Source organism: Bufo bufo, chromosome 2, assembly GCF_905171765.1.
Source record: "Bufo bufo chromosome 2, aBufBuf1.1, whole genome shotgun sequence".
Taxonomy (NCBI): domain Eukaryota; kingdom Metazoa; phylum Chordata; class Amphibia; order Anura; family Bufonidae; genus Bufo; species Bufo bufo.
In genome coordinates, this window is record NC_053390.1 from 480,374,193 (window position 1) to 480,401,805 (window position 27,613).

The 27,613-nt window shown below is 46.4% G+C and overlaps 1 protein-coding gene across 1 annotated transcript in view; it reads left to right on the plus strand.

Annotated features, from left to right (window-relative positions):
* The window catches only part of LOC120990940 (la-related protein 6-like), a 135,233-nt gene extending 113,338 nt beyond the window's left edge, over nt 1–21,895 (plus strand). Inside the window, exon 3 of the mRNA XM_040419832.1 lies at nt 20,834–21,895. Coding sequence (XP_040275766.1) covers nt 20,834–21,895 — 1,062 coding nt within the window. The remainder of the gene's footprint in view (nt 1–20,833) is intronic.
* The last annotated feature ends 5,718 nt before the right edge of the window (nt 21,896–27,613 follow it).

The following is a 27,613-nucleotide window of genomic DNA, read 5'->3' on the forward strand; positions in this document are numbered from 1 at the left end:
TAAAACCCCTGCAAACAAATATGGATAGGGAAATGAATTAAAATAAAAATAAAATAAATTTAAATTAACCAATATCAATTGGAGAGAGGTCTCATGGCAGAGAATCAGGCTTCATGTCATAGCAGAGAATAAGGCTTCACGTCACCCACCACTGGAACAGGCCATTGTCAGATATTTAGGCCCCGGCACCCAGACAGAGGAGAGAGGTCCCATAGCAGAGAATCAGGCTTCATGTCATAGCAGAGAATCAGGCTTCAAGTCATAGCAGAGAATCAGGCTTCATGTCATAGCAGAGAATAAGGCTTCACGTCACCCACCACTGGAACAGGCCATTGTCAGATATTTAGGCCCCGGCACCCAGACAGAGGAGAGAGGTCCCATAGCAGAGAATCATCTTCATGTCACCCACCACTGGAACAGGCCATTGTCAGATATTTTTAGGCCCCGGCACCCAGACAGAGGAGAGAGGTCCCATAGCAGAGAATCAGGCTTCAAGTCATAGCAGAGAATCAGGCTTCAAGTCATAGCAGAGAATCAGGCTTCAAGTCATAGCAGAGAATCAGGCTTCAAGTCATAGCAGAGAATCAGGCTTCAAGTCATAGCAGAGAATCAGGCTTCATGTCATAGCAGAGAATCAGGCTTCATGTCATAGCAGAGAATCAGGCTTCATGTCATAGCAGAGAATCAGGCTTCATGTCACCCAACACTGGAACAGGCCACTGTCAGATATTTTTAGGCCCCGGCACCCAGACAGAGGAGCGGTTCATTCAACTTTGGGTTGCCCCGCAATATAATAGTAAAATGAAAATAAAAAAAGGATTGAATGAGGAAGAGCCCTGGAGTACAATAATATATGGTTAAGGGGAGGTAGTTATAAATGTCTAATTTGCACAAGGGATGGACAGGTCCTGTGGGATCCATGCTTGGTTCATTTTTATGAACGTCAGCTTGTCCACATTGGCTGTAGACAGGCGGCTGCGTTTGTCTGTAATGACGTCCCCTGCCGTGCTGAATACACGTTCAGACAAAACACTGGCCGCCGGGCAGGCCAGCACCTCCAAGGCATAAAAGGCTAGCTCTGGCCACGTGGACAATTTGGAGACCCAGAAGTTGAATGGGGCCGAACCATCAGTCAGTACGTGGAGGGGTGTGCACCTGTACTGTTCCACCATGTTAGTGAAATGTTGCCTCCTGCTAACACGTTCCGTATCAGGTGGTGGTGCGGTTAGCTGTGGCGTGGTGACAAAACTTTTCCACATCTCTGCCATGCTAACCCTGCCCTCAGAGGAGCTGGCCGTGACACAGCTGCGTTGGCGACCTCTTGCACCTCCTCTGCCTTCGCCTTGGGCTTCCACTTGTTCCCCTGTGACATTTGGGAATGCTCTCAGTAGCGCGTCTACCAACGTGCGTTTGTACTCGCGCATCTTCCTATCACGCTCCAGTGCAGGAAGTAAGGTGGGCACATTGTCTTTGTACCGGGGATCCAGCAGGGTGGCAACCCAGTAGTCCGAACACGTTAAAATGTGGGCAACTCTTCTGTCGTTGCGCAGGCACTGCAGCATGCAGTCGCTCATGTGTGCTAGGCTGCCCAGAGGTAAGGACAAGCTGTCCTCTGGGAGGCGTATCGTCATCGTCCTGCGTTTCCCCCCAGCCACGCACCAGTGATGGGCCCGAGATGCATTGGGTGCCACCCCGCTGTGAACATGCTTCATCCTCATCCTCCTCCACCTCCTCCTCATCCTCGTCCTCCTCGTCCTCCAGTAGTGGGCCCTGTCTGGCCACATTTATACCTGGCCTCTGCTGTTGCAAAAAACCTCCCTCTGAGTCACTTCGAAGAGACTGGCCTGAAAGTGCTAAAAATGACCCCTCTTCCTCCTGGGCCACCTCCTCTTCCATCATCGCCCTAAGTGTTTTCTCAAGGAGACATAGAAGTGGTATTGTAACGCTGATAACGGCGTCATCGCCACTGGCCATGTTGGTGGAGTACTCGAAACAGCGCAACAGGGCACACAGGTCTCGCATGGAGGCCCAGTCATTGGTGGTGAAGTGGTGCTGTTCCGCAGTGCGACTGACCCGTGCGTGCTGCAACTGAAACTCCACTATGGCCTGCTGCTGCTCGAACAGTCTGTCCAGCATGTGCAAGGTGGAGTTCCACCTGGTGGGCACGTCGCATATGAGGCGGTGAGCGGGAAGGCCGAAGTTGCGCTGTAGCGCAGACAGGCGAGCAGCGGCAGGATGTGAACGCCGGAAGCGCGAACAGACGGCCCGCACTTTATGCAGCAGCTCTGACATGTCGGGGTAGTTGTGAATGAACTTCTGCACCACCAAATTCAGCACATGCGCCAGGCAAGGGATGTGCATCAAACCGGCTAGTCCCAGAGCTGCAACGAGATTTTGCCTATTATCGCACACCACCAGGCCGGGCTTGAGGCTCACCGGCAGCAACCACTTGTCGGTCTGTTGTTCTATACCCCGCCACAACCCCTGTGCGGTGTGGGGCCTGTCCCCAAACATATGAGTTTCAGAATGGCCTGCTGACGTTTACCCCGGGCTGTGCTGAAGTTGGTGGTGAAGGTGTGTGGCTGACTGGATGAGCAGGTGGAAGAAGAGGAGGAGGAAGCCGAGTAGGAGGAGGAGGCAACAGGAGGGAAAGAATGTTGCCCTGCGATCCTTGGCGGCGGAAGGACGTGCGCCAAACAGCTCTTCGCCTGGGGCCCAGCCGCCACTACATTTACCCAGTGTGCAGTTATGGAGATATAGCGTCCCTGGCTGTGCTTACTGGTCCACGTATCTGTGGTTAGGTGGACCTTGCCACAGATGGCGTTGCGCAGTGCACACTTGATTTTATCGGATACTTGGTTGTGCAGGGAAGGCACGGCTCTCTTGGAGAAGTAGTGGCGGCTGGGAACAACATACTACTGGGACAGCAAGCGACATGAGCTGTTTGAAGCCGTCTGTGTCCACCAGCCTGAATGACAGCATTTCATAGGCCAGTAGTTTAGAAATGCTGGCATTCAGGGCCAGGGATCGAGGGTGGCTAGGTGGGAATTTACGCTTTCTCTCAAATGTTTGTGAGATGGAGAGCTGAATGCTGCCGTGTGACATGGTTGAGGTGCTTGGTGACGGAGGTGGTGGTGTTGGTGGTACATCCTCTGTTTGCTGGGCGGCAGGTGCCAACGTTCCTCCAGAGGCGGAGGAAGAGGCCGAGGCAGCGGCAGCAGAAGAGGTAGCAGGGGGAGCCTGAGTGAGTTCCTTGTTTTTAAGGTTTTTACTCCACTGCAGTTCATGCTTTGCATGCAGGTGCCTGGTCATGCAGGTTGTGCTAAGGTTCAGAACGTTAATGCCTCGCTTCAGGCTCTGATGGCACAGCGTGTAAACCACTCGGGTCTTGTTGTCAGCACATTGTTTGAAGAACTGCCACGCCATGGAACTACTTGAAGCTGCCTTTGGGGTGCTCGGTCCCAGATGGCGGTGGCCAGTAGCAGACGGACTCTCTTGGCGGCGGGTGTTCTGCTTTTGCCCACTGCTCCCTCTTTTGCTACGCTGTTGGCTCGGTCTCACCACTGCCTCTTCCTCCAAATTCTGAAAGTCAGTGGCACGACCTTCATTCTATGTGGGGTCTAGGACCTAATCGTCCCCTGAATCGTCTTCCACCCAGTCTTCCTCCCTGACCTCCTGTTCAGTCTGCACACTGCAGAAAGACGCAGCAGTTGGCACCTGTGTTTCGTCATCATCAGAGACGTGCTGAGGTGGTATTCCCATGTCCTCATCATTAGGAAACATAAGTGGTTGTGAGTCAGTGCATTCTAGGTCTTCCACCGCTGGGGAAGGGCTAGGTGGATGCCCTTGGGAAACCCTGCCAGCAGAGTCTTCAAACAGCATAAGAGACTGCTGCATAACTTGAGACTCAGACAGTTTCCCTGATATGCATGGGGGTGATGTGACAGACTGATGGGCTTGGTTTTCATGCGCCATCTGTGCGCTTTCTGCAGAAGACTGGGTGGGAGATAATGTGAACGTGCTGGATCCACTGTCGGCCACCCAATTGACTAATGCCTGTACCTGCTCAGGCCTTACCATCCTTAGAACGGCATTGGGCCCCACCAAATATCACTGTAAATTCTGGTGGCTACTGGGACCTGAGGTAGTTGGTTCACTAGGACGTGTGGCTGTGGCAGAACGGCCACGTCCTCTCCCAGCACCAGAGGGTCCACTAACACCACCACGACCATGTCCGCGTCCCTTACTAGATGTTTTCCTCATTGTTACCGTTCACCACAATAAGAAAAAAATTATTTGGCCCAATGTATTGAATTCAAATTCAGGCCTTTTTTTACAGGCACCTAACACTATCTGGCTATCTATTTAGGCACAGCAGTAACGACAGATTTAGCTGAATATAAATTGTAGGCCTAGTATTTAGGTGCTGGGTGACAGGTATCCCTTTTACGGACAGAATTAGACTTGGAAATGCACGGTAGCGTGTGAAGTTATTGAGGATGACCCTATCCGCACCTTCAATCTAATATACCCTTTTATGGATAGATTTAACCTTGGCCTGATACAGCAGAAACCACTGATTTAGGGAATTCCTAAGTTGGGAATTGTATTCAACCCAGAACAAAAACTGTGCTTCGGCAGACAGCAGACAGTATTACAATTGGCTAGCCACAGCTGAAACACCAGATTTAGGGTACTGCTATTTTGGCAATTGTATTTTACCCCTCAATAAAATAGCAAGCCCAGCCAAGCCCCTGATGTAGGATATAGCAAAAAAAAACAACACACTATTAATGGTTAAAAATTGACTTTGTGGCAGCTTGTGCTGGCGCTCCACAAGACACGAAATGGCCGCCGATCACCCCAGAAAAAAGTGACTGAAAAACGCTCTGGGCAGCCTTAAAACAGTGAGCAATTGAATAGCAGAGGTTGTATGATACACAGCTGTATATATATCACTTCAGTAAATAAATCGCTGCCTAATCTCGCCCTAACAGCAGCAGCTGCATCCTATCCCTACACTGATCAGAGCAGAGTGACGTGCGGCGCTACGTGACTCCAGCTTAAATAGAGGCTGGGTCACATGCTGCACTGGCCAATCACAGCCATGCCAATAGTAGGCATGGCTGTGATGGCCTCTTGAGGCAAGTAGTATGACGCTTGTTGATTTGGCTGCTTTGCAGCCTTTCAAAAAGCGCCAAAAAAGCGCCGAACACCGAACCCGGACTTTTACGAAAATGTTCGGGTCCGTGTCACGGACACCCCAAAATTCGGTACGAACCCGAACTATACAGTTCGGGTTCGCTTATCCCTACTCCTAACTTGTGTTTCACTAACTGTTTCGTCTGGGGGGGGTCGAAGCCATTGGCAAAACATGTCTGGAATGGTTGTGAGCCTTTGTAAGCTAGCTCACCCTCTATCTTTTATCTGATTCTTATGTGGTTCTATATTATATTTTTAATATGAATTTTTCAATAAAGATGGTTGTTTTATCATGGTATCTTGGGTCTAGTGCATTTTCTTTGGTTATATGTCCTGAGGTAGACTTTCACAGCCTTACAGTTCTTACAGTAAAGAAGCCTTGATGCCTCTGGAGACTGAGCTTTTTTGCAGTGCCCAATTGTTTTTTGCGGTGATTTTAAATCCGCTTTTCACAATAATTTTTGTAGTGCCCCCCCTTTAGATGTCTTCTCGTGAGACTAAATATGTTTAATTATTTTAATCCTTCCTTATAACTAATACCTTCTATGCCCTTTATCAGTTTAGTTACTCTGCTTTGTACTTGTTCCAGTCCCAGGGCATCACTTCTGTGGACTGGTGTCCAGAACTGTATATTCCAGATGAGGCAACACCAGAGCTTTGTAAATTGGTAATATTACATCCCTGTCTGAAGAATCAGCCTTAGAAGCAGCTGATTGACATTGTATGCTGTTACTTAATCTATGGTCTAAAAGTACACTATAAATCTATATCTATAAATGACTCTCCCAGTGTTATCTCCTCTATGACATATGATAAACCTAGATTAATATTACCCAGATCAAGAAGTTTACTTTATCAAAATTGAACCTCACTTGTCAAGCTGATGCCCAAGCAATGAGTGTCCAAGTCAGCTTGTAGTTTATGGACATCTTCCATAGACTGCACAGTAGTATATAGCTTGGTGTCATCTGCAAAAATAGAAATAGTGCTATTAATCCCATCTTCGATATCATAAATAAATTAAACCCGGCACTGAACCTTGGGGTACAGCACTTATAGCTGGGGACCATTCAGAATAGGGATCTGAGCACAACTTTCTGGACAGCTTTAACCAGTTTTCTATCCAATTACATATGAAAATTTCTAGGCCTATTGACTTTATTTTACCTATTAAAAGCTTAAGGGACATTATCAAATGCCTTTGCAAGTTTCAAGAACACTACATCCACAGCCACCTATTTGTCAAGACCTCTACTTACCACCTCAGTTTAAGGCATGTGTCTTACTGGTGGGGGTCTTATTGCTAAGGCTTTCACCAGTCACTAGAATAGGGGCCTCATGTTTAGAATAGTGTTGGGCGCGAATATTCGACTCGCGTATTTTAATCGCGATTATCGCCACTTTGAGAATTTGTGAATATTTAGAATATAGTGCTACGTATATATTCGCATTCACGAATATTCTACACTGCTCAAAAAAATAAAGGGAACACAAAAATAACACATCCTAGATCTGAATTAATTAAATATTCTTCTGAAATACTTTGTTCTTTCCATAGTTGAATGTGCTGACAACAAAATCACACAAAAATAAAAAAATGTAAATCAAATTTTTCAACCCATGGAGGTCTGGATTTGGAGTCACACTCAAAATTAAAGTGGAAAAACACACTACAGGCTGATCCAACTTTGATGTAATGTCCTTAAAACAAGTCAAAATGAGGCTCAGTAGTGTGTGTGGCCTCCACGTGCCTGTATGACCTCCCTACAACGCCTGTGCATGCTCCTGATGAGGTGGCGGACGGTCTCCTGAGGGATCTCCTCCCAGACCTGGACTAAAGCATCTGCCAACTCCTGGACAGTCTGTGGTGCAACGTGACGTTGGTGGATAGAGCGAGACATGATGTCCCAGATGTGCTCAATTGGATTCAGGTCTGGGGAATGGGCGGGCCAGTCTATAGCATCAATGCCTTTGTCTTGCAGGAACTGCTGACACACTCCAGCCACATGAGGACTAGCATTGTCTTGCATTAGGAGGAACCCAGGGCCAACAGCACCAGCATATGGTCTCACAAGGGGTCTGATGATCTCATCTCGGTACCTAATGGCCGTCAGGCTACCTCTGGCGAGCACATGGAGGGCTGTGCGGCCCTCCAAAGAAATGCCACCCCACACCATTACTGACCCAATGCCAAACCGGTCATGCTGGAGGATGTTGCAGGCAGCAGAACATTCTCCACGGCGTCTCAAGACTCTGTCACGTCTGTCACATGTGCTCAGTGTGAACCTGCTTTCATCTGTGAAGAGCACAGGGCGCCAGTGGCGAATGTGCCAATCTTGGTGTTCTCTGGCAAATGCGAAACATCCTGCACGGTGTTGGGCTGTAAGCACAACCCCCACCTGTGGACGTCGGGCCCTCATATCACCCTCATGGAGTCTGTTTCTGACCGTTTGAGCAGACACATGCACATTTGTGGCCTGCTGGAGGTCATTTTGCAGGGCTCTGGCAGTGCTCCTCCTGTTCCTCCTTGCACAAAGGCGGAGGTAGCGGTCCTGCTGCTGGGTTGTTGCCCTCCTACGGCCTCCTCCACGTCTCCCGATGTACTGGCCTGTCTCCTGGTAGCGCCTCCATGCTCTGGACACTACGCTGACAGACACAGCAAACCTTCTTGCCACAGCTCGCATTGATGTGCCATCCTGGATAAGCTGCACTACCTGAGCCACTTGTGTGGGTTGTAGACTCCGTCTCATGCTACCACTAGAGTAAAAGCACTGCCAGCATTCAAAAGTGACCAAAACATCAGCCAGGAAGCATAGAAACTGAGAAGTAGTCTGTGATTACCACCTGCAGAACCACTCCTTTATTGGGGGTGTCTTGCTAATTGCCTATAATTTCCACCTGTTGTCTATCCCATTTGCACAACAGCATGTGAAATTGATTGTCACTCAGTGTTGCTTCCTAAGTGGACAGTTTGATTTCACAGAAGTGTGATTGACTTGGAGTTACATTGTGTTGTTTAAGTGTTCCCTTTATTTTTTTGAGCAGTGTAGATTTTTTTTTTTCAGCTGAACCCATGACCCCTTCCTGCTTCTTGCTTGTGGGCCAATGAGAAGGCTGCAATGTCTTTGCCTGAGCTTAGCAACACCCCTAGCAACCAATAGGAAAGTTGCCTACCCCCTACTATATAAGAACATCCGCAGCAGCCATTTTTTGCAGTTCTGAAAGACAGCAGTGTCATTGCTATGCTTTGTGCTTTTCTCTGTCATTAGATAGTGTGTGTGTGTGTGTGTGTATATTATGCTAATACATATAGTTAGTGGGAGATAGTGTAGGTTAGATTGCGATATAGTGTAGCTGGTTCCAGTGCAGGCTTAGGTAGTGTGATCTGCTGTCCATACATACATGCTACAGACATAGTGCTGTGATGTCACAAGTTCACAACAATACTTAGTGCACCAATCAGTAATATGAAGTCAGACCTGCTAAAATGGGAAGTTGCACTTATTCCCAGGGGCGTTGCTAGGGTCTCAAGAGATCTGGGGCCCAAGCCCCAATGCATATGGCCCAATTCTTTAAGTCGACCAACCGCCTTCCCCTGCAAACACTAGCACTGAAGACATTTTACTGTACTTGCTATACCTCCCACATCCAGGGCCTCTGAGGTGACATCTCCTCTGATGCAGATATTCCCTGTCATCATCTTCCCCATTCCGTCAGGACAACTTCTCTCAGCCGCCCCGTCTCTGCAGACTGTAACACACAGACATCTTAGCTTCCTCATTTTTCTGTACCCCCAAATCCTATCCTGAAGAAAAATGAGTGCCCCCCATAGTAATAGTGCTCCTCATAGTCCCACCAATAGTAATTCCCTTCTAGAATGCCCTCATTAGTAATACTGCCTCCTATAGTGCTCCCAACTGTGATAATGCTCCCCAAGAGTGCCCCCATTAGTTGAAGAGCCCTCCAGTATTAATAATGCCCTTACAGAGCCCCTAGTACAAATAAGGCCCCCTATTGCTTCCCTCCCGAATAAAGCTATCTACTGACCCCCCTCAGTAGTAATTAGACCCCCACAGTGCTCATAGTAGAAATAATGCAGATCTATAAGTCCCTCCTATAGAGCCCCCAGTAGTAAGAACGCCTAATGTCACCTGGATTTAAATGCCCCCCAGTGTCCCCAGTATTTATAATGCACCCTACCGTTATAATGCTCACCCTGAAATGCCCCAGTATTTATAACGCCCCCTGCTGTTATAATGCCCACACAGTGCCCCCAATATTTATATCTCCCCCTACTGTTATAATGCTCCTATAGTGCCCCCAGTATTTATATTGTTCTCTACTGTTATAATGCTCGCCCTGAAGTGCCTCCGGTATTTATATTCCTCAGTTTAGTGTCCTCAGAAATTATAATTCCTCAGCCCCTCCACCATACAGTCCCATGTAAATAACATTATTTCCCTCCCTCCGCCATAGAGTCCAATGTAAACACTATCACACCATCTCTCCAGCTCCCTCCAATATACAGTCCCATGTAAATAACATCACACCATCTCTCCTGCCCCCTCCAATATACAGTCCCACGAAAATAACATCACCTCCTCCCCAGCCGCCTTCAACATACAGTCCCATTTAAAGAACATCGCCCCCTCCCCAAGCTACCTTCAACATATAGTTCCATGTAAAGAACAACACTCCCTCACCAGCCACTGTCAACATACAGTCCCATCACCCCCTTAATATTCTGTCCCATGTAAATAACATCACTCCGCCACACACCTTCAACATACAGTACCATGTAAATAAAATCACCCCCTCCCCAGCCACCTTTAACATTCAGTCCCATGTAAATAACATCACTCCCTCCCACAGCTGCCTTCAACATACAGTCCCATGTAAATAACATTACCCCTCCACTTTCAGTCTCATGTAAATAAAACCACTCCACCCCACTGTCCCATGTAAATAACTTCCTTCCCTTCAGCCCTAACATACAGTCCCAGTTAAATAACTACAACTACCAGCATTGCTCTGCCCAGTGCAGTTTCTAGGTAAAATTTCTCTCAAGATTTATTGAGAGCAAAAGAAAATCATAAATTACTGCTTAAGCTGCTAAAAGTCGCAGGCAGAGTGGTACAGGAGAACTGCAGTATAAAGGAAGGCAATACCCTTAGAAGAGTAGATACAATCATCAATAATGTGCAAAACTGTCATGTTAGCATTTAAAACCGCTTTACGTCCGCCCATAGGATATAAACGTCCTATGGGTGGACGTCTATTTCTGAAAGCACGTTTTAGAACGTCCTTTCAGAAATAGCAGCTGCACGCTAATCGTGCAGCTGCTGATCGGGTTGCCCGCTGTCAGTGACAGCAGGGCAACCCTAAGACAAGGCAGGGACAGTTCCCAGGTGTCCCTGCCTTCTGGATCGCTGCAGACACAGCGCTCACCGAGCGCTGTGTCTGCAGAGAAGGAAGCGTTATGCGCTTCCTGTTCCGGCCCGGCGGTCATGTGACCGCCGGGACCGGAGCGTGCAGGAGCTGTGTGAGGTCTCTCAGAGACCTCGATCAGCCCTGCTCTGAGGCTGTACAGCGCTGGATTGCTGCTGTACAGCCTCTCTAGGGGGTGTATTTGTCCTGTAACTGGGGCTACTATGTCAGCCCCAGTTACAGGAGAAATCAACAGTGAAAAAAAAAAAAAAAAAAGTGAAGTAAATGTCCCCCAGAGGTCTTGTATGACCTTATGGGGGACGAAAAGTGTAAAATAAAAAAAATAAAAATAAAAGGTTGAAGATAAAAAAATAAAAAAAAGTTTCACATGTAAAAAAAAAAGAAAGTCCCCAAGTAAGGAATGAAAAAAAAAAGTAAAAAATAGAAAAAATAAAAAAAAGTATACATATTAGGTATTGCCGCGTCCGTAAAAACCAGCTCTATAAAAATATAACATGACCTAACCCCTCAGGTGAACACCGTAAAAAAAAAAAAAAAAAACTGTCAAAACGAGCAATTTTTGTCACCTTGCATCACAAAAGGTGCAACACCAAGTGATCAAAAACGCGTATGTCCCACAAAATAGTACCAATAAAACAGTCACCTCATCCCGCAAAAAAATGAGCCCCTACATAAGAAAATCTCTCAAAAAATAAAAAAACTATAGCTCTCAGAACATGGACACATTAAAACATAATTTTTTTGTTTCAAAAATGCTATTGTGTAAAACTTTAATAAATGAGAAAAAGTATACATATTAGGTATCGCCACGTCCGTAACAATCTGCTCTATAAAAATGTCACTTGACTGAACCCCTCAGGTGAACGCTGTAAAAATAAATAAATAGAAACTTCTTGGGAGTTTCTACTGTAAGGGTGCATCAGGGGGCTTCAAATGGGACATGGCATCTAAAAACCATGTGGAGTTCCTTTTCTTCTGCGCCCTGCCGTGTGCCCATACAGCAGTTTATGACCACATGTGGGGTGTTTCTGTAAACCGCAGAATCTGGGTAATAAATATTGAGTTTTGTTTGGCTGTTAACCATCGATGTGTTAAAGAAAAAAATTGATTAAAATGGAAAATCTGCCAAAAAAGTGAAATTTAAAAATTTGATCTCCATTTTCCTTTAATTCTTGTGGAACGCCTAAAGGGTTAACAAAGTTTGTAAAATCGGTTTTGAATACCTTGAGGGGTGTAGTTTCTACAATGGGGTCATTTATGGGGGTATCCACTATGTAGGCCCCACAAAGTGACTTCAGACCTGAACTGGTCCTTAAAAAGTGGGTTTTGGCAATTTTCTTATAAATTTGAAGAACTGCTTCTAAACTTCTAAGCCTTCTAACGTCCTAAAAAAATAAAATGACATTTCCAAAATGATGCCAACATAAAGTATACATATGGGGAATGTTAAATAATAAATATTTTATGAGGTATCACTTTCTGTTTTAAAAGCAGAGAAATAGAAATTTAGAAAATTGCGAATTTTTCAAATTTTTGGGTAAATTTGGGATTTTTTCATAAATAAAGGTGAAATATTTTGACTCAAATTTATGACTATCATGAAGTACAATGTGTCACGAGAAAACAATCTCTGAATGACTTGGATAAATAAAGGCGTTCCAAAGTTATTACCACATAAAGTGAGATATGTCCGTTTTGCAAAATTTGGCCTGGTCAGGAAGGGGGCAAATGGCCCAGATGGCAAGTGGTTAATAGCTAGCTAAAACCCAATCACAGCAGGTCTCAACTAGCACACGCAAGTAAAAAAAACAAGTAACATATAAAACCAGATTCAAAGCATAGATGGCAAGGCGGATTACTGTATACTGTACATAAAATGTACGGAGGTTACACCATGCCGGACAATATAACCTCTGTGCCATGCTGTACAATAAACAGTATAACCCCTACACAGTGTATAGGTATACTGTATATTGTGTGGCACAGTGTATGCTATATGTGTATAACCTAAACATATTACACATGAAAACGTACAATTACTTGGCTTGGCCCTTGGGGATCTCAGACACCACTTCAACACTTTGGCCGGGGGCTCGGCGGAGCTAATGTGTTTTATCCTAATGAGAAAGATTTCATAATAAGGATTTGGAGAAAGGGCAGAGGGATAGCAGAGCAGGGAGAGGCTGGTGCTGCTACTAGCGGGTCATACCATGGGGGAGTAATAAATGCCCCCCCCAGTAGAAATAATTCTCCTTATAATGTGCAAAACATACCCCCTTGTAATGCCCCCAGTTAAGCTAATGTGCCAATATAAAATACCCCTTCTTAGTCCCCCCGTAAATGACCCCATAGTGCTCCTCTCCCCCCTTCCCCATAGTACCCACCATAATGTGTCCCAGTATAAAATCCCCCTATACATAGCCCCCCATATAAAATACCCCTTCTTTTTTAGCCTCAGTAGATTCCCCTATAGTGCCACCTAATAATGTGCCAGTAAGATGTGCCCCCATAGATGCCAGTAATAAGAGCCCCCATAGATGCCCCCCAATCATGTGCCAGTAATAAGAGCCCCCCACCATCATGTGCCAGTAGCCAGAGTGCCTCCCTTTCATGTGCCAGTGCCTCCCTTTCATGTGCCAGTGCCCCCCTTTCATGTGCCAGTGCCCCCCTTTCATGTGCCAGTGCCCCCCTTTCATGTGCCAGTAGCCCCCTTTCATGTGCCAGTAGCCCCCTTTCATGTGCCAGTAGCCCCCTTTCATGTGCCAGTAGCCCCCTTTCATGTGCCAGTAGCCCCCTTTCATGTGCCAGTAGCCCCCTTTCATGTGCCAGTAGCCCCCTTTCATGTGCCAGTAGCCCCCTTTCATGTGCCAGTAGCCCCCCATCATGTGCCAGTAGCCCCCCCATCATGTGCCAGTAGCCCCCCATCATGTGCCAGTAGCCCCCCATCATGTGCCAGTAGCCCCCCATCATGTGCCAGTAGCCCCCCATCATGTGCCAGTAGCCCCCCATCATGTGCCAGTAGCCCCCCCATCATGTGCCAGTAGCCCCCCATCATGTGCCAGTAGCCCCCCCATCATGTGCCAGTAGCCCCCCCATCATGTGCCAGTAGCCCCCCCATCATGTGCCAGTAGCCCCCCCATCATGTGCCAGTAGCCCCCCCATCATGTGCCAGTCGCCCCCCCATCATGTGCCAGTCGACCCCCCCATCATGTGCCAGTCGCCCCCCCCATCATGTGCCAGTCCCCCCCCCATCATGTGCCAGTCCCCCCCCCATCATGTGCCAGTCCCCCCCCCATCATGTGCCAGTCCCCCCCCCATCATGTGCCAGTCCCCCCCATCATGTGCCAGTCGCCCCCCCCCATCATGTGCCAGTCGCCCCCCCCATCATGTGCCAGTCGCCCCCCCCATCATGTGCCAGTCGCCCCCCCATCATGTGCGAGTCACCCCCCCAGCATTGTGGGAGGGGCGTCTGGCTACTTATTCCCCCCTTCTAACGGTCAGCCAGGCGCCCGAGCCTCACGCATTACTTGTCGGTATCGCGCTCCTTCCTCTTCCTTCAGAGTCTTACTTCCTGTATCCTGCGCACGCGCGCTGCAAATGTCCAGCTTGCCGCACGTCAGCCTGCCAGGTAAACGGGGCTCAGCTGGCTCCGCTCCAGCTGAGCCTCACGCCTGGCCTGGATTCTAGCACCCGGGGTGCAAGGTGTAGACGCCGCTGTCCCCCAGCATAAGCTGCTCACACAAGTATAGGCGGCGGGGTTTGGGGAGCGGCGTCACGGTTAAGTGATCTGCCTATCACATGCTGGGTCGGAATGGGTTTGTTTTAACATGGGAGGTGGTGGCAAACTTCGGGTCTTCACTTAGCAGGCTGGTGAGGGGGTGTACAGAGCCATACCAGCACTTGCCATATGGCTGTGATGCAGGTGGGGGTCCTGTTTCGTTTTAGGGGGGCACAGTTTCAGTAGTACCCTCTGCCAGCTTGCTAAGGGCATTTGCACATTCAGGTTAGGTTCACCTGCTCTAGGGTTCCCTCTCTGTGGGTTCAGCTTTCTCCCTCTGCCAGCACATGTGCCTCATAACCAGCGCACAGCAGATGACCTGCGGACTACAGCACCTGTTGACCTGGCCCTAATGTATGTAATTGTTTAACACAGAGCTACAATACATAGGCCGTCCAGAAAAAATTAGCATCATTTTAGCCAATGGACACATTCGGTCTGTACGTCAACAGTTTTGCCTGCCAGTTCCTCTGCCAGATCCTCCTAATACCAGAATTGGATGGGTTCAGAGAGGGTTTCCACACCGGTCTCATCACGCTTCCCCAGGGCTGCTGGGTAGGCCCCAATTTGATATCCGCTTCCAGTGACCCTGAAGCGGTGACTACCCTCATCCAATCAGAGGTCGACAAAGGGTTCATTATTGGTCCTTTTCTAGAGATTCCCTTCCAGTCATGGCGTATCAATCCCATTGGCCTTGTCACAAAGCAATCTTCTAATAAAAAGCGTCTCATCTATGATCTCTCTGCGCCTCATATGTCTTTCATCCCCAGTCTCAACTTGCTCATTCCCTCTGAGGAATATTCTATGCAATATTCCTCAGTCGATGAGGCCATTCAGTACATTCAGGTGTCGGGGCTTGGTTGGCCAAGGTAGATATCGCCGATGCTTTCAAGCTGCTTACAATCCATCCGCAGCTTTGAAAGTATTATGGCATCAAGTGGGCGGATAAATTCTACTTTGCCAACCGGCTGACTTTTGGGTCTAAGAGTAGCCCTTGGCTTTTTGAACAACTTGCCAAAGCCCTGCATTGGATTCTCATCCATTACGGCGGTTTATCCATGGTCGTCCACTACTTGGATGACTTTCTTCTCGTTGAAAAGCCCAGATAGGTCCCATCCATTCCCCACACACTCCTGGACATTTTTTCCCGTCTTCAGGTCCCTGTGGCTGCCGTCAAGACTGAGGGTCCGGCCACCAAGGTCACCTTCCTGGGCATCATATTAGATACCGTCAAGATGGAGGCTAGCCTCCCCAGCGAGAAATTGCTCAGGATCCGCTCAGCTATCTCCCAGGCGGTTCGGTCCCACTCTCTGACCAAGGTGGAGCTGCAATCCTTGCTGGGGATGCTTAACTTCGCCACTAGAATTATGCCTCAAGGCAGGGCCTTTCTTTCCAGATTATGTCTTCTGCCCTCTGCCCCAGAACAGGATTCCGTCATCCATCTGGACAGCCAGGCCATTGCTGACCTTGTCATGTGGAACAGTTTTCTCTCCGACTGGAATGCCATTTCTTTGTTCGTTCCACAGTGGGACTCTTCTTCTCCCCTTGTTTTTTCTGACGCCGCGGGTTCCTCCGGTATCGCCACCATTTTTAGGTCTCACTGCCTGGCTGCCGGATGGCCGCCGGAATTAGCCTCAGACTCAGCAGCACTCAAATCCTCTCCCCTTCTGGAACTGTATCCCGTCTTGGCGGCAGCTCAGTTTTGGGGTCACCATTGGTCTAACGCTTCTGTAACCTTTGTTACGGATAGTCAGACCTTGGTGGACATTGTTAACAAAGGCAGGGCCCAGTCCTTCAAGATCATGGCCTTGTTGCGCAAACTAATTTTGTTGTCCCTCCGCCACAATTTTCACATACGATGTATCCACATTTCAGGCGAGCAGAATAGGGCCGCGGATGCTCTTTCCCGTTTGAATTTTCAGGTTTTTTTTCAGGAAATGCCCGACGCGGATCAGTCAGGCACGCCCGTGCCTTAATTCAGCACACTCATTCTGGACTAGATTCCCTCATAGACGAGGCCAAGGGTCTGGTTAGAAAATCTCTGTCACGCAATACGGCAAGGTATTATCAGGCCGGCTTGAGAGCTTTTGAAAAATTCTCCAAGATTCATCCGAGGGGTCATCATTCCGAAACCTCCTATATCATGGCCTTCTTAACTTATTGTCACTCACAACTATCTCTGTCGCATTATACCATCAAACTTTATTTAGCCGGACTACAACATCACTTTATGTTGACTAATCCTCACCGCAGGTCCATTTTCTCTGTTCAGGCTATTAAAGCCACCCTCCGGGGTATTCAAAAGGAGGGTAAGGGGTCCGTGAGCCACAGGCAACCAGTGTCTAGAGAGTTGTTTAGGGATCTCTCCTTGTCGTTGGATGGTAATCCTTTTGGGCCCTCCACTAGCCTGATCCTGAAAGTGGCCATGTATCTCAGTGTTTATGGGTTCCTTAGGCCCGGGGAAGTTCTAGCCGGCCCAAATCGTCAAGGCCATCCTTTGAAGCAGCATTTGTCATGGGACATTGGTCATTATACCCTCCTTCTACCCTTCACCAAAACCAATCAGACTGGTCCCCCCACGGAGGTCAAATTCTACCCGACCTCAAACAATTGGTGCCCGGTTCAGGTGCTGCATCGATTACTATCACATATTTAGGACTCACCGCCAGACAGCCCGCTCCTGCCACATGCAGGCAAACCTCTCAACACCTCGCAGTTCATTTCCTATATCCGTGCCCTTGCCCAGGGTCTAGGTTATGACCCCAAAGTAATTTCGGGGCATTCTTTCCGCATAGGGGCGGCCTCAGCAGCATCTCGGCATCAGGTGCCAGCTCATGTAATTCGGTCCATGGGGCGATGGCGGTCCTCCTGTTTCACCAGATATATTCCCAATCCTCAAGTAGAGATATCTCGTGCCTTTCGTTCTTTGGCTTTGTAATTATTATAATAAAGTGTTGTACCTAACTGTTGTTTTTTGCCCCCTTTTTCTTGGTGTACCTGCGCCCGTGGCTCCCGGCACAATTCAGCCACTATGTTCAGGGCAGGATTCTCTGCGTACGCCAACGTCTTTCCTAGCCCTGACCATAAATGGGTAAGGCTGTTGCCAGCCTGCATTTGTGGGAGGGGCGTCTGGCTACTTATTTCCCCCGCTAACGGTCAGCCAGGCGCGCGAGCCTCACGCCCCTCCGTCCCGCCCTTTTTTCCAGCTTCCATAGGGTATGCCCCCTTTTTCTTGGTGTACCCGCGCCCGTGCTCCCGGCACAATTCAGCCACTATGTTCAGGGCAGGATTCTCTGCGTACGCCGACGTATTTCCTAGCCCTGACCATAAATATATATATAAAAAAAAAAAACGTGCCTCTTTCGGCCTGTGTCCCATCGCTGGCTCAAGCGGTGCAATGACGTCATCGCGCCGCCTGCACCAGCCTCTGATAGGCTGCCGGCCTAGTGCTGGCAGCCTATCAGAGGATCAGGGAGGGGACATTCCTCTCCCTCCCCTGCCGCAGCACAGACATTTTGTATCGCCGTCCTGAGGACGACGATACAGATGACTATAGAGATGAGTGAGCGCTTCTATAATGGAAGCGCAGCGCTCATCTCCTGCTGTGCCACCCGGCCCGCCCGGTCCAAGAAACGGCCCTGGCTCTGCCTCTCCCTTCACTTACCTCTCCTCATGTAGCAGACCTCACCACAGCTTCTTCCCAGGAATTCTCTTCACTGCTGTGCCGTCCTCTCCTGCACTGGTCACATGATGGTGACCTCATCGCAGGTCCTCTTCAGCTACTGCATTAAGAACTGATCACATGGACATTCAGCTCTTGCAGGGCATTAGATTAAATTGTATTACCTTCCTGAGGATGGAAATACAGTTGTATCTATCTGGCAGGCAGAACGTTCGGGGCCTGGGACAAAACATCAGTGGCCCAGGCCCCGAATGTTTTAACCAAGCAATGCCCCTGCGTATTGTGCCAAAATATGCTCATCATTAATTGCCGATTTGTGCAATCACAGATATATTGGAGCACTCTATCTCCATATAAAGCTTTTGTAATGTTCTGACATGCCAACCATTTTCTCCAGTCTCGGGAAACATCTAGCAGCTTGAAAAATGTAGCAAAAGTGACCCACGCCTGTATTGTGTGCGTAAATATGCACATATTACATTGCCGATTTTAGCAATAAAGAAAATAATGGCGAATTTGCAAATTTATGACTAATTTTCGCAAAATATCGCAAATTCGAACATTGCCCCTGCCGCTCATCAGTAGTTTAGAATAGTTGTGGTCACAGGTTGTCTGCAACTCCAATAAACTCTATGGGGCTGCCGGGGGATTTGAAGCAGTCCCATACAGTAAAATGAAGTAACACGAGGCTTCTGTTCTCAAGATCAATCTGGGGGAAGGGGGGTCCCAGCTTTCAAACCCTTGCGGATCAGACCCTTATCCCCCATCCTGTGGCTAGGGGATGTGTGTTGTGGGGCATCCCCTTTAAAAAGGGTGGAGGAGACTTCCATGTCCCCTAATCAGTTCTGGAGAAAATCTATGTTAATTTGCTTTTTCTCACCTCTCGCTATCAACATTTACAAATCTCTATACTGTGAACACATCCCAGTAGAGGTTGTAGGCAGACATATTTTAACATGGCTGTATAAAGAAAAGTGCAGAATTTGGAGCATTGTTGTTGCTAGGAAATGACATGAGTTTTGCCCTCACCCAACCCAAAAAATATACTGAAGCCAGCACAGCTATAAGGGTATAACCACATGGGGTGTAAATGCTGCAAATTTGCAGGCTAAACTCTTTTACAGTACCAGTGATGTGGACAAGTTTTTAAGATATCTCATCCACTTACAGGAAAAAACTTTTATTCATGAACATGTGATAATCTTATTCTTAGATACATCACCTCACACTCTCAAAATGCAGAGCGAGTTTGTGGCCCTCCTTAGTGCACCAAACAGTAATATGGTTCTATAGTTGTAGTAATGCTTTCATTTGCCACACTGTGACGAAGCTAATGGTATACTCTACCAAGTATTGTTGCACTCTGTGCCCCCCAGTATTAGGTCAAACTTGGTGCCCTCCATAATGTAATCACACACCCCTAAGTGCCCCTACTTTGTAATGGTGGCCCCTATTCCATGATTGCCCCCCCCCCCCCTTCCAGTACTCGTGACTCTTTAGTGCCAGTCAATTCTGCAATAGTTTTCTTAGTCGGTAATGGTTCCTCATAGTGACCCCAGTTAGTTATGGGGCCCCACACCAGGCAATGGTGACTCTGCTCTGTCTCCTGTACTGTCCCCTGCCTCTCTCCCCCACCCCAGAGAAAAGTTACAAAGACTTCACCTCCTGACTCATGTCTCAGTATCTTAAGATCAGCAGTACATGAGATGCCTGGATAGGAAACTTGGGTGGTCATATTTGATTTAATGTATGATGTCTATGTAGGTGTCATGATCTCAACTAGTGGTGCTCCCGTGGCAGGTCCCATCACTCCAAATTGGCGCTGCCAGCATTGTTCCATTGTGGTGGCGTCAACAGAGGCATCAGACTAATCAGGCATGGCTCAGGCGTCGCATGCTGTCTGCCAGAAGGAGATTTAAACAGCCAGCTTCTGGCAACAGGTGCCTGTGATTGGTTTTCTAAGCCTCACTAGCATGTATTGAACTGCTATTTGGATACCTCGGTCTTTGACTTTCGTATTGTCCCTGACCTTGCTCCTGACTGTCGTTTCTTCCTTGACACTGAACCCCTCTGGTATTTTACTCTGGTATCTTTGTTTTGTATCTTGTCTTTCTTCTGACATATCTTTCTGGTTTGGAATCTGGCCTGATTTTCGCTTTGCATTGGGATTTTGATACAGTCCTAATTTTGTCTGATACTACCTTTTTTTATTTTATCCATTTGTATTTTCCCTCATAGGCCCCAGCACCTAGTCAGAAAGGGACCACTTGTTCCTGTCACTTTAGGGCAGATCATGCTAGTAGGTATGGACAGTGATGTGGGTGAGTTCAGTGCTTTACCACTCGCTAAAGTGACAGTAGGATTCTTGTCTGAGCATCTTATAGGATACACGCTTAAAGTGCTCTGTAGCTTATGAGACAGAATAGAGGAGCAGATGGCACTGTCCTGAGAACACAGATGTAGTTGAAAGCAGTGGTCACCTCGAGATCTGGAGTACTGGAACCTATTTAGATAACTATTAGACCATCCTAAACCATATAATATTACATAATACAATTTTATAACTGACAGTCTGTTTATGTTTGGGGATAGTATCATCTTTGAGGGTACCACTGCAAATGAAAACCCTCATTTAGCTATCCTTGTGTATTTAAAAACTGTATTTTACATTTTGCTCCATTTGATATTAATCTTGTAATTGCACTGCATTTTTTTTTTTTCAGATTAAGTGCCTAACTCGAGACTGGAGGCAAACTTTGTATGCACTTCAGTTTTCTGAACTCTTAGAGGTTAATGAAGAGGAAACCAAAGTGAGGAGGAAAAAGCCAGTTCCAGACAGTCTTCTTGGACTTCCTTCCACCAAACTATTGTTGGCCTGGAATCTAGATAATGCAGAAAAAATCTTACCTGGAAAGTCTCAAAACCTTATGGAGACTGTTACATGTCTGTTTGCTTCATATGGTGTGATTACTTCAGTGCGTATCATAAAACCTGGTAAAGAGATGCCTTGTGATATTAAAAAATATTTGTCTAAATATTCTGAACTAGCTACAAGGAACTGTGCTCTTGTAGAATATGAGAATCTAGAAGGTGCCAAGAAGGCATTAGATGCGTTTGACTCAAAGCAGTATAGCACTTCTGATTCCTTTAAGGTGATCCCAGTAAGTGGTAGAGGAATGCGCAAAAAAAGTGGCATGGAGTCTGATGAAGGTGAAAACCCTGACTTGTTACATAAGAAGTTGTCAAAAAAACATATTATAGGAAAGTTGCAGCACCCAACTGAGGAATCGTGCTACAGCTCATCAGAGTCTGATAGTACTCCAGCCTCACCAGTTATGGCACCTCGCTACCTCACTGCTGTGAATTTTACAAATTCAGATGTTGCCTTAAGACCACATTCTTTCAGTAGTCCTCGATCTACTCCATTACTAGCACGCAAATGCTTTACTCAACTATACCATAACCTTTCTCCCTTAGCCACAGACCTTCGTAACAGAGTTTTTGCTAGCCCTGGAACAAGCCCAGAAGTTTGTGGGAAGTTTCCAGAGCATTCTTATGATAGTGGCATTTGCTCTTCTAGCCCTTGGGTACAGAAACGCAAAGCTGCTGCTTTTAATCTTCATATGGAAAATAAGCTGCTACCCTGCAGTCCTTTAGCTGTGAAAAAGACCCTATTCTCTCAAGGGCTTCCAAGTGGGGTACTTCGTTTTCCATATGGGCCAGATGGAAGTAGAGGTTTTCACAATAGCATTGGCAGGGGGAAACTTGTCCTAAGGCATCGATGAATGTTTAAATTTTTGTTAGATCTGTTTTAAAGGGTAACTTTTTTTTAATAAAAAAATAAATAAAAAACTTCTGACAAGTAATGGTGAAATGCCAGCACTTGAGTTTTGACACCCACACCTATCACTAGAAGGGAGAGAAGTGAACTCCCAAAACCCCCTCTAGCCAAATATTCCGGAAGTTTTTTTTTTTTTCTTTAAGTTACCCTTTTGCATCTTGTCCTTGCTTTGTACTGTTCGCGTGTGCTTATTCTTTCTCTTTGGTTCACATCCAATGTCTTCGGTAACGGTTTAGAAAATAACTTTATCGGTATATGTACCGATAAGGGTACAAACAGGAAATAGCACATATTTATATTGCAATCACTTTCCCTTTGACCAGATTCACACCAGCACCAGTGGTCAGTCAAAAACAGTGTGATGGCTACATTTTCCAGACTGAGCACTGCTGTTCTGACCTGAATTTATGATGCTGTGAGTTTCTGCCTGACAGCAGGGTTTCTGTACTGTACTTGCATAATACCTTGAGTATAAGAGACCCACGTCGGGCAGGAACTTACAGCATTATAAGTAATCATAATACTGTGTGTTCGGGTCAGAGGAACAATGCTGCAGTCACAAGGTGCATGTTGCCGTATGAAATTGGCTTATTCGTATTTTGCATGTCCATACTTTTTGTCATAATTGGCTTGCTTTTTAAGTAAAAATATTCAGTTTTTGTACTTAAGTTTATTAATCTACAATAAAATTACTAGCTTGGCAAACATTTTTGAACTCCCATTTTAGAATCTACCATCCTTGGCAAAACAAAAAATTGTGTTCTGTTTATTGAGGTTACACAAGACCTACTTTTTAGTTTCTTAGCAGGTCTGAGGTGCACAGTAAAAAAACTTAATTTTTTTAAATTTTTCCCCCCTGTGTGGTCAGGAAGGAGGATGGGGGGAGTCGTAGAACATTTTACGTTGGGGATTTGTTTCACAGTGTGTGAATGGGATTTCATAAAATACACTCAATGACCAAAAACATTAACTCGCCCAGATAGACATGTTGGATTTCTGCAAAACTTAGCATGCAGATATGTAAAATACTACAGGTGTGGTCTGATAAGATAATGGGTCTTGCCACAAGAGTGTAAAGGTGTTTTCTGTTCTGCTGTATAAAAAAAAGTTCTCAGAGGCTACTTTTGACTAGTGTACCAGTTGGTGAGAGATCGTTTACTGCTAGACATGCCTCTACAAGTCAGTAAAAGACACTTTGCATAGCTTACAGATTTTTGAGAAGGGGCACATCATTGCACTGAGAGAAGCAAAATGATCATTTTAAGAGCATTCCTATCTATCTAGGCCATTTTGACTTAACTGTTAGGAAGTGTTTGGAGCAGTAGTTGCGTGAGAGTCACCTTTGCTTAGAGTGGTACTGTGAATGGAAAATCTGGGCTGGAACTATATCATCTTTAGGGATGAATCCAGGTTCTGTTTGAGATCCCACAATGGTCGGGTTTGAGTAATAAGGCCTCTTCGTGAGCGCTTCAATTCTGCTTTTGTGGTGGAGCGACACACTGCCCTAACTGCTGGTGTAAAGCTTGACAGAGCCACCACATATGACTGGCAGCAACCCCTAGTAGTGATATGAGGGACATTTACAGCTCAGTTATATGTGCAGTACATACTGTGGCCACATGTGTTGCCTCTTGTGGCAGGGCTTTTAACTGGCATTTCAGCAGTATTATGCTCTACCACACATAGCACGGGTTTCCCAGGAATGTCTTTTGCCAGATTGTAACATTTCCTTGCCTGTCCGGTCACCAGGCTGATCTCCAAGCGTTTATGGATCTAGCTGGAATGCCAGCTTCAACAACCTATGAGTGTACAGGATCTACCAGCCCAGCTGGAAAGTGTTAATCTGTGTCAGGCAAAGTTGCCATAGACCTTTTTGTAAAGTCTGTTACGGGCGTGCTTTTTATGGAGTGAATGGTAGATTGGCAGTGGGACACAATACTCCATCCTTGGTTTTTCCCGATCTCACAGCTGTGGGTCATGTGGCTCATTAGGAGCCTGATATATTCTCCTTCAGAGAATCCGAGGTGTGCACTACCTGGGGACTGATGCAGTATCAACCAAGGTAACTGTGTACCACCTGGTTCTGTGGAACCAAAGCGTGGGTCTGGCAGCTAGGCCCTTCTATGTATTAGTTGGTGGCTGGACATCTGAGGTGTTTTATTTGTGCCTGAGTTAAGGCTGTTTGTTTTGTTTTATTTGAAAGTGTGAATAAAACACTGTTTTTGGACTTTAACCTGCTTGTGTCCCTGTCTCACTGCATCGCTACCACCTGCCTACCAGAGCAACTCCCTACATATCGTGGCTAGGAGCGGAAAATTGCAGTGAGGCACACATGGTGAATTTCCTAGCTCACTGGCATTGAAGCAACAAACCACAGCCATAGAAGAACTAGTGAAGCAGCTGGTGCAAACCAATGTGCAGCAGCATAAAATGCATGTGGAGACAATGGCCGCACAACATGAGACTAACCATCTGCTGGCCAAGCAGACGTCTGTGCTGTTGACCACTCTGCAAAGGGCCATGTCAGTGATGCCATAGCGAGACGTGAGGAAAGAGGTCCACAAGGCGCTCAATAAGATGACATTGGAGGATGATGTGGAGGCCTATCTGATGGGGTTCGAGAGAGTGGCAACTCTGAGCAGTTGCTTCAACTTTTGGGCGGAGGTGTCGGTGCCATTTTTAGTTGGTGAGCCCCAGAAGGCTAATATGACCTCAGTGAGCAGGATGCCCTAGAGTAGACTACTCCACCGTAAAAACTGAGATCCTGGCTCAACTGGGGGTTGACCGGCATCAACGTGCACAGAGAGTCTATCGTTTGGTGTACCAGAATGCCGTGGCATCAAGGGCCCAGCCATCATGAATTTATCCATCTGGGTGCGATGCACAAAGTGAACGCATAGCACCCGCACTGAATCCTGACCCATTCATTTCAATGGGTCTATTCACATGAGCATTGTTTCATCATTTCTGCATTGCTTAAAGGGCTTCTGTCACTCCACTGAACCCTATATATTGAGAAATCGCAGCATAAGGATTTTAAGGAGACAAAAATAAAAAATGAGTTTAGTGGAGTGACAGAAGCCCTTTAAGAATCGCACATGTTCTATATTCAGCGTTTTTCACACAGCCCTGGTCCCAGGGGATTCAGTGAAAAACACATTGCATCCGGATGCAAAGGGCTTTTTACTGATAGTTGCTAGGAGATGTTATTTGCAATTCTTCATTTTTTCCTTTTCATGCGTGCGAAGAATGCATCAAAACTGAGAGCATCCACGTGAGAAAAGAATGAAACCACTGAACACAATCGGCTCACATATATAGCAACTTCAATACATTTTTGCGTCACTATTTTAGTAATTCACTGCAATATCGTATGCACTTGTGCGGCCGTCGAAAGCCCGGGTATTTATGCAGTGTTGCACTGCCCCCTCAGTAAAGTGGCCACACCCCCAAATACTGCGGCCAAGACGGAGAATGAAGTGCCATCACGGACACAACCCCATCAAGGTAGTCTCTAACCTTGGGACCAGAGGGGGTATTCCACCTCTTAATGATAACCAGGGAGTAATAGGTGGACACAAAATATGTTCCAAGGGGGACCGGTGCAAAGAGAAGACAAGATAAACATGATTGATAGATCTCAAACGCTCATCGCTATTCAGGAAAAGGTACCATTAGCTTTAAATTACTGAAGACATTTTGTAAACAAAGAGACCATGGGTGTATATCAAGGGGACACACTCTATCCCTATTGGATTATTAATGATGCAGTAACTTAAGTACTGATCCGGAACTCGTATCCAGATGTAATAAACATTGATGCAGATAACTCGAACACCCACTCCATTGGCCACCAGCAGAGGTATTACCCCATAGCCAAGTGTAAGGATAAAGACCAAGTACAAACCATACTTCTCACAGAGTATTGGAGATAATATAGGTTAAAAGGTTGCCAAATACTCATGTCAAGGGGGGAGCCTTAATGAAACAAGGTCCAGTGTCCATTATTATAATGACCATAGTGCAATAAAGGAAAGGCCACTGAATCATTCCCCCAATATTACAGAAAACATGTATAAGAAATATGATCATTGAGGCCATCGGGTCACACATTTTTCAGACAAAACGTCCACTGTGCCTCTTTTTTTTTTAAAAGACCTTTATCCAAGTCCCCTTCTTTGGGAAATGGTCAAACAACCTCTATTCCTTGAAATTTGATGGCCCATGGGTCAGCCATATGGAAATCAGCGACCTGACGAGCCACAGGGGTATCGGATCCATTCCTTATATCATTCAAGTGTTCGCCTAAACTCAGTGTTTTACGTTTTTTTAAACTGTTTGTTGAAATATTTGTTTCTTCCGGGAGAAATCAGGGTTACTGGAGAACTTGTTCACCACCTCAATCTGCTCATGGAGGGTTATACTGTTTCTTTCAAAAATGTTTTTCTCCTCCTCTAAGAGCAGTGTAATTAATCTAAGAGATGAGTCAATAGACTCTTTCTCCCATTTAGCCAAAAACCATGGAGAGCGGATATGAACCACCGGCAGTATTGGAATCTTAAGTCCGCATGGTACTATTTTAAGATAAGTCTCCAAAATTTGCATCTCCCACCATCCTCTAATATGATCTTTATAAGTGTTTGTGAGCAATTTAAAATTAACTAGAGATACTGGGAGTCTTTATTGGCTTACATGTTGTACAGGAGGTTGTTAGCCAGCCTGGACGTAGAGGCCCTATATAACTCAATAACCCACCAGAAGGGATGTGAAGCAGTGGTGGCATATCTACAGGGGAGGGCAGTACATTTAAGGCCTCACAACAAACTGGTGCTCCAGCTCATGAGCTTCATTCTTGAACACAATACCTTCCTGTTTGATAAGAAAATATACCATCAAGGGCATGGCGATGGGGAGCCTGTGTGCCCTCACGTACGCAAACCTTTACCTAGGAAGATAGGAACGGGAGGTGGTGTTCGGGGAAAACATGAGTGATTTTACTTCAATTGTTCTTTGGGTAAGATACATCAATGATATATTGATCCTTTGGAAAGGTAATGCTGATACTTTTGAGTCTTTTGTCCGACATCTCAACACCAATGACTGTGGCTTTTTTAGATTTGAGATCCATTTCTCTGAAATAACGTTCCTGGACCTTACCTTTTTATAAGGAAATAAATGGCAGAATAGGAGAGTTGTCCCCCTGTAGCTTTGAAATGTGGCATTCCAGAGGGTCAGTTCTTGCCACTACGTCGCAATTAATCCTCCATAGGGGATTTCCGTCTGTGTTTCAATGTCGGGGTTATCCTTTAAAAGTGTTGAATCATGCATATCAACATGCCCTTGATTGTGGCGGGGAATCCCTCCTGAAACCTAGGGTTCAGTCAGACTGCTCAGAATCAATCACATGAGCAAGTAAGGGAATTGCTTTCACAATACTGGGGTATCCTATGGGCAGACTCTGATATAGGGCACCTGGTGGGAGATGCCCAGCCATAACTTATCGTAGAGGCAGGAACATTAGGTTTATAGTTTTCATAAATCAGGTCTCTGTCTCATTGGCTCAGGAATCCACTGACTGGCACATACAAATGTGGTAAATGCATTGAATGTGGATCCACTAAGAAAAGGGAACTGCTTTACAAGTACAACTACGGGCCGTATT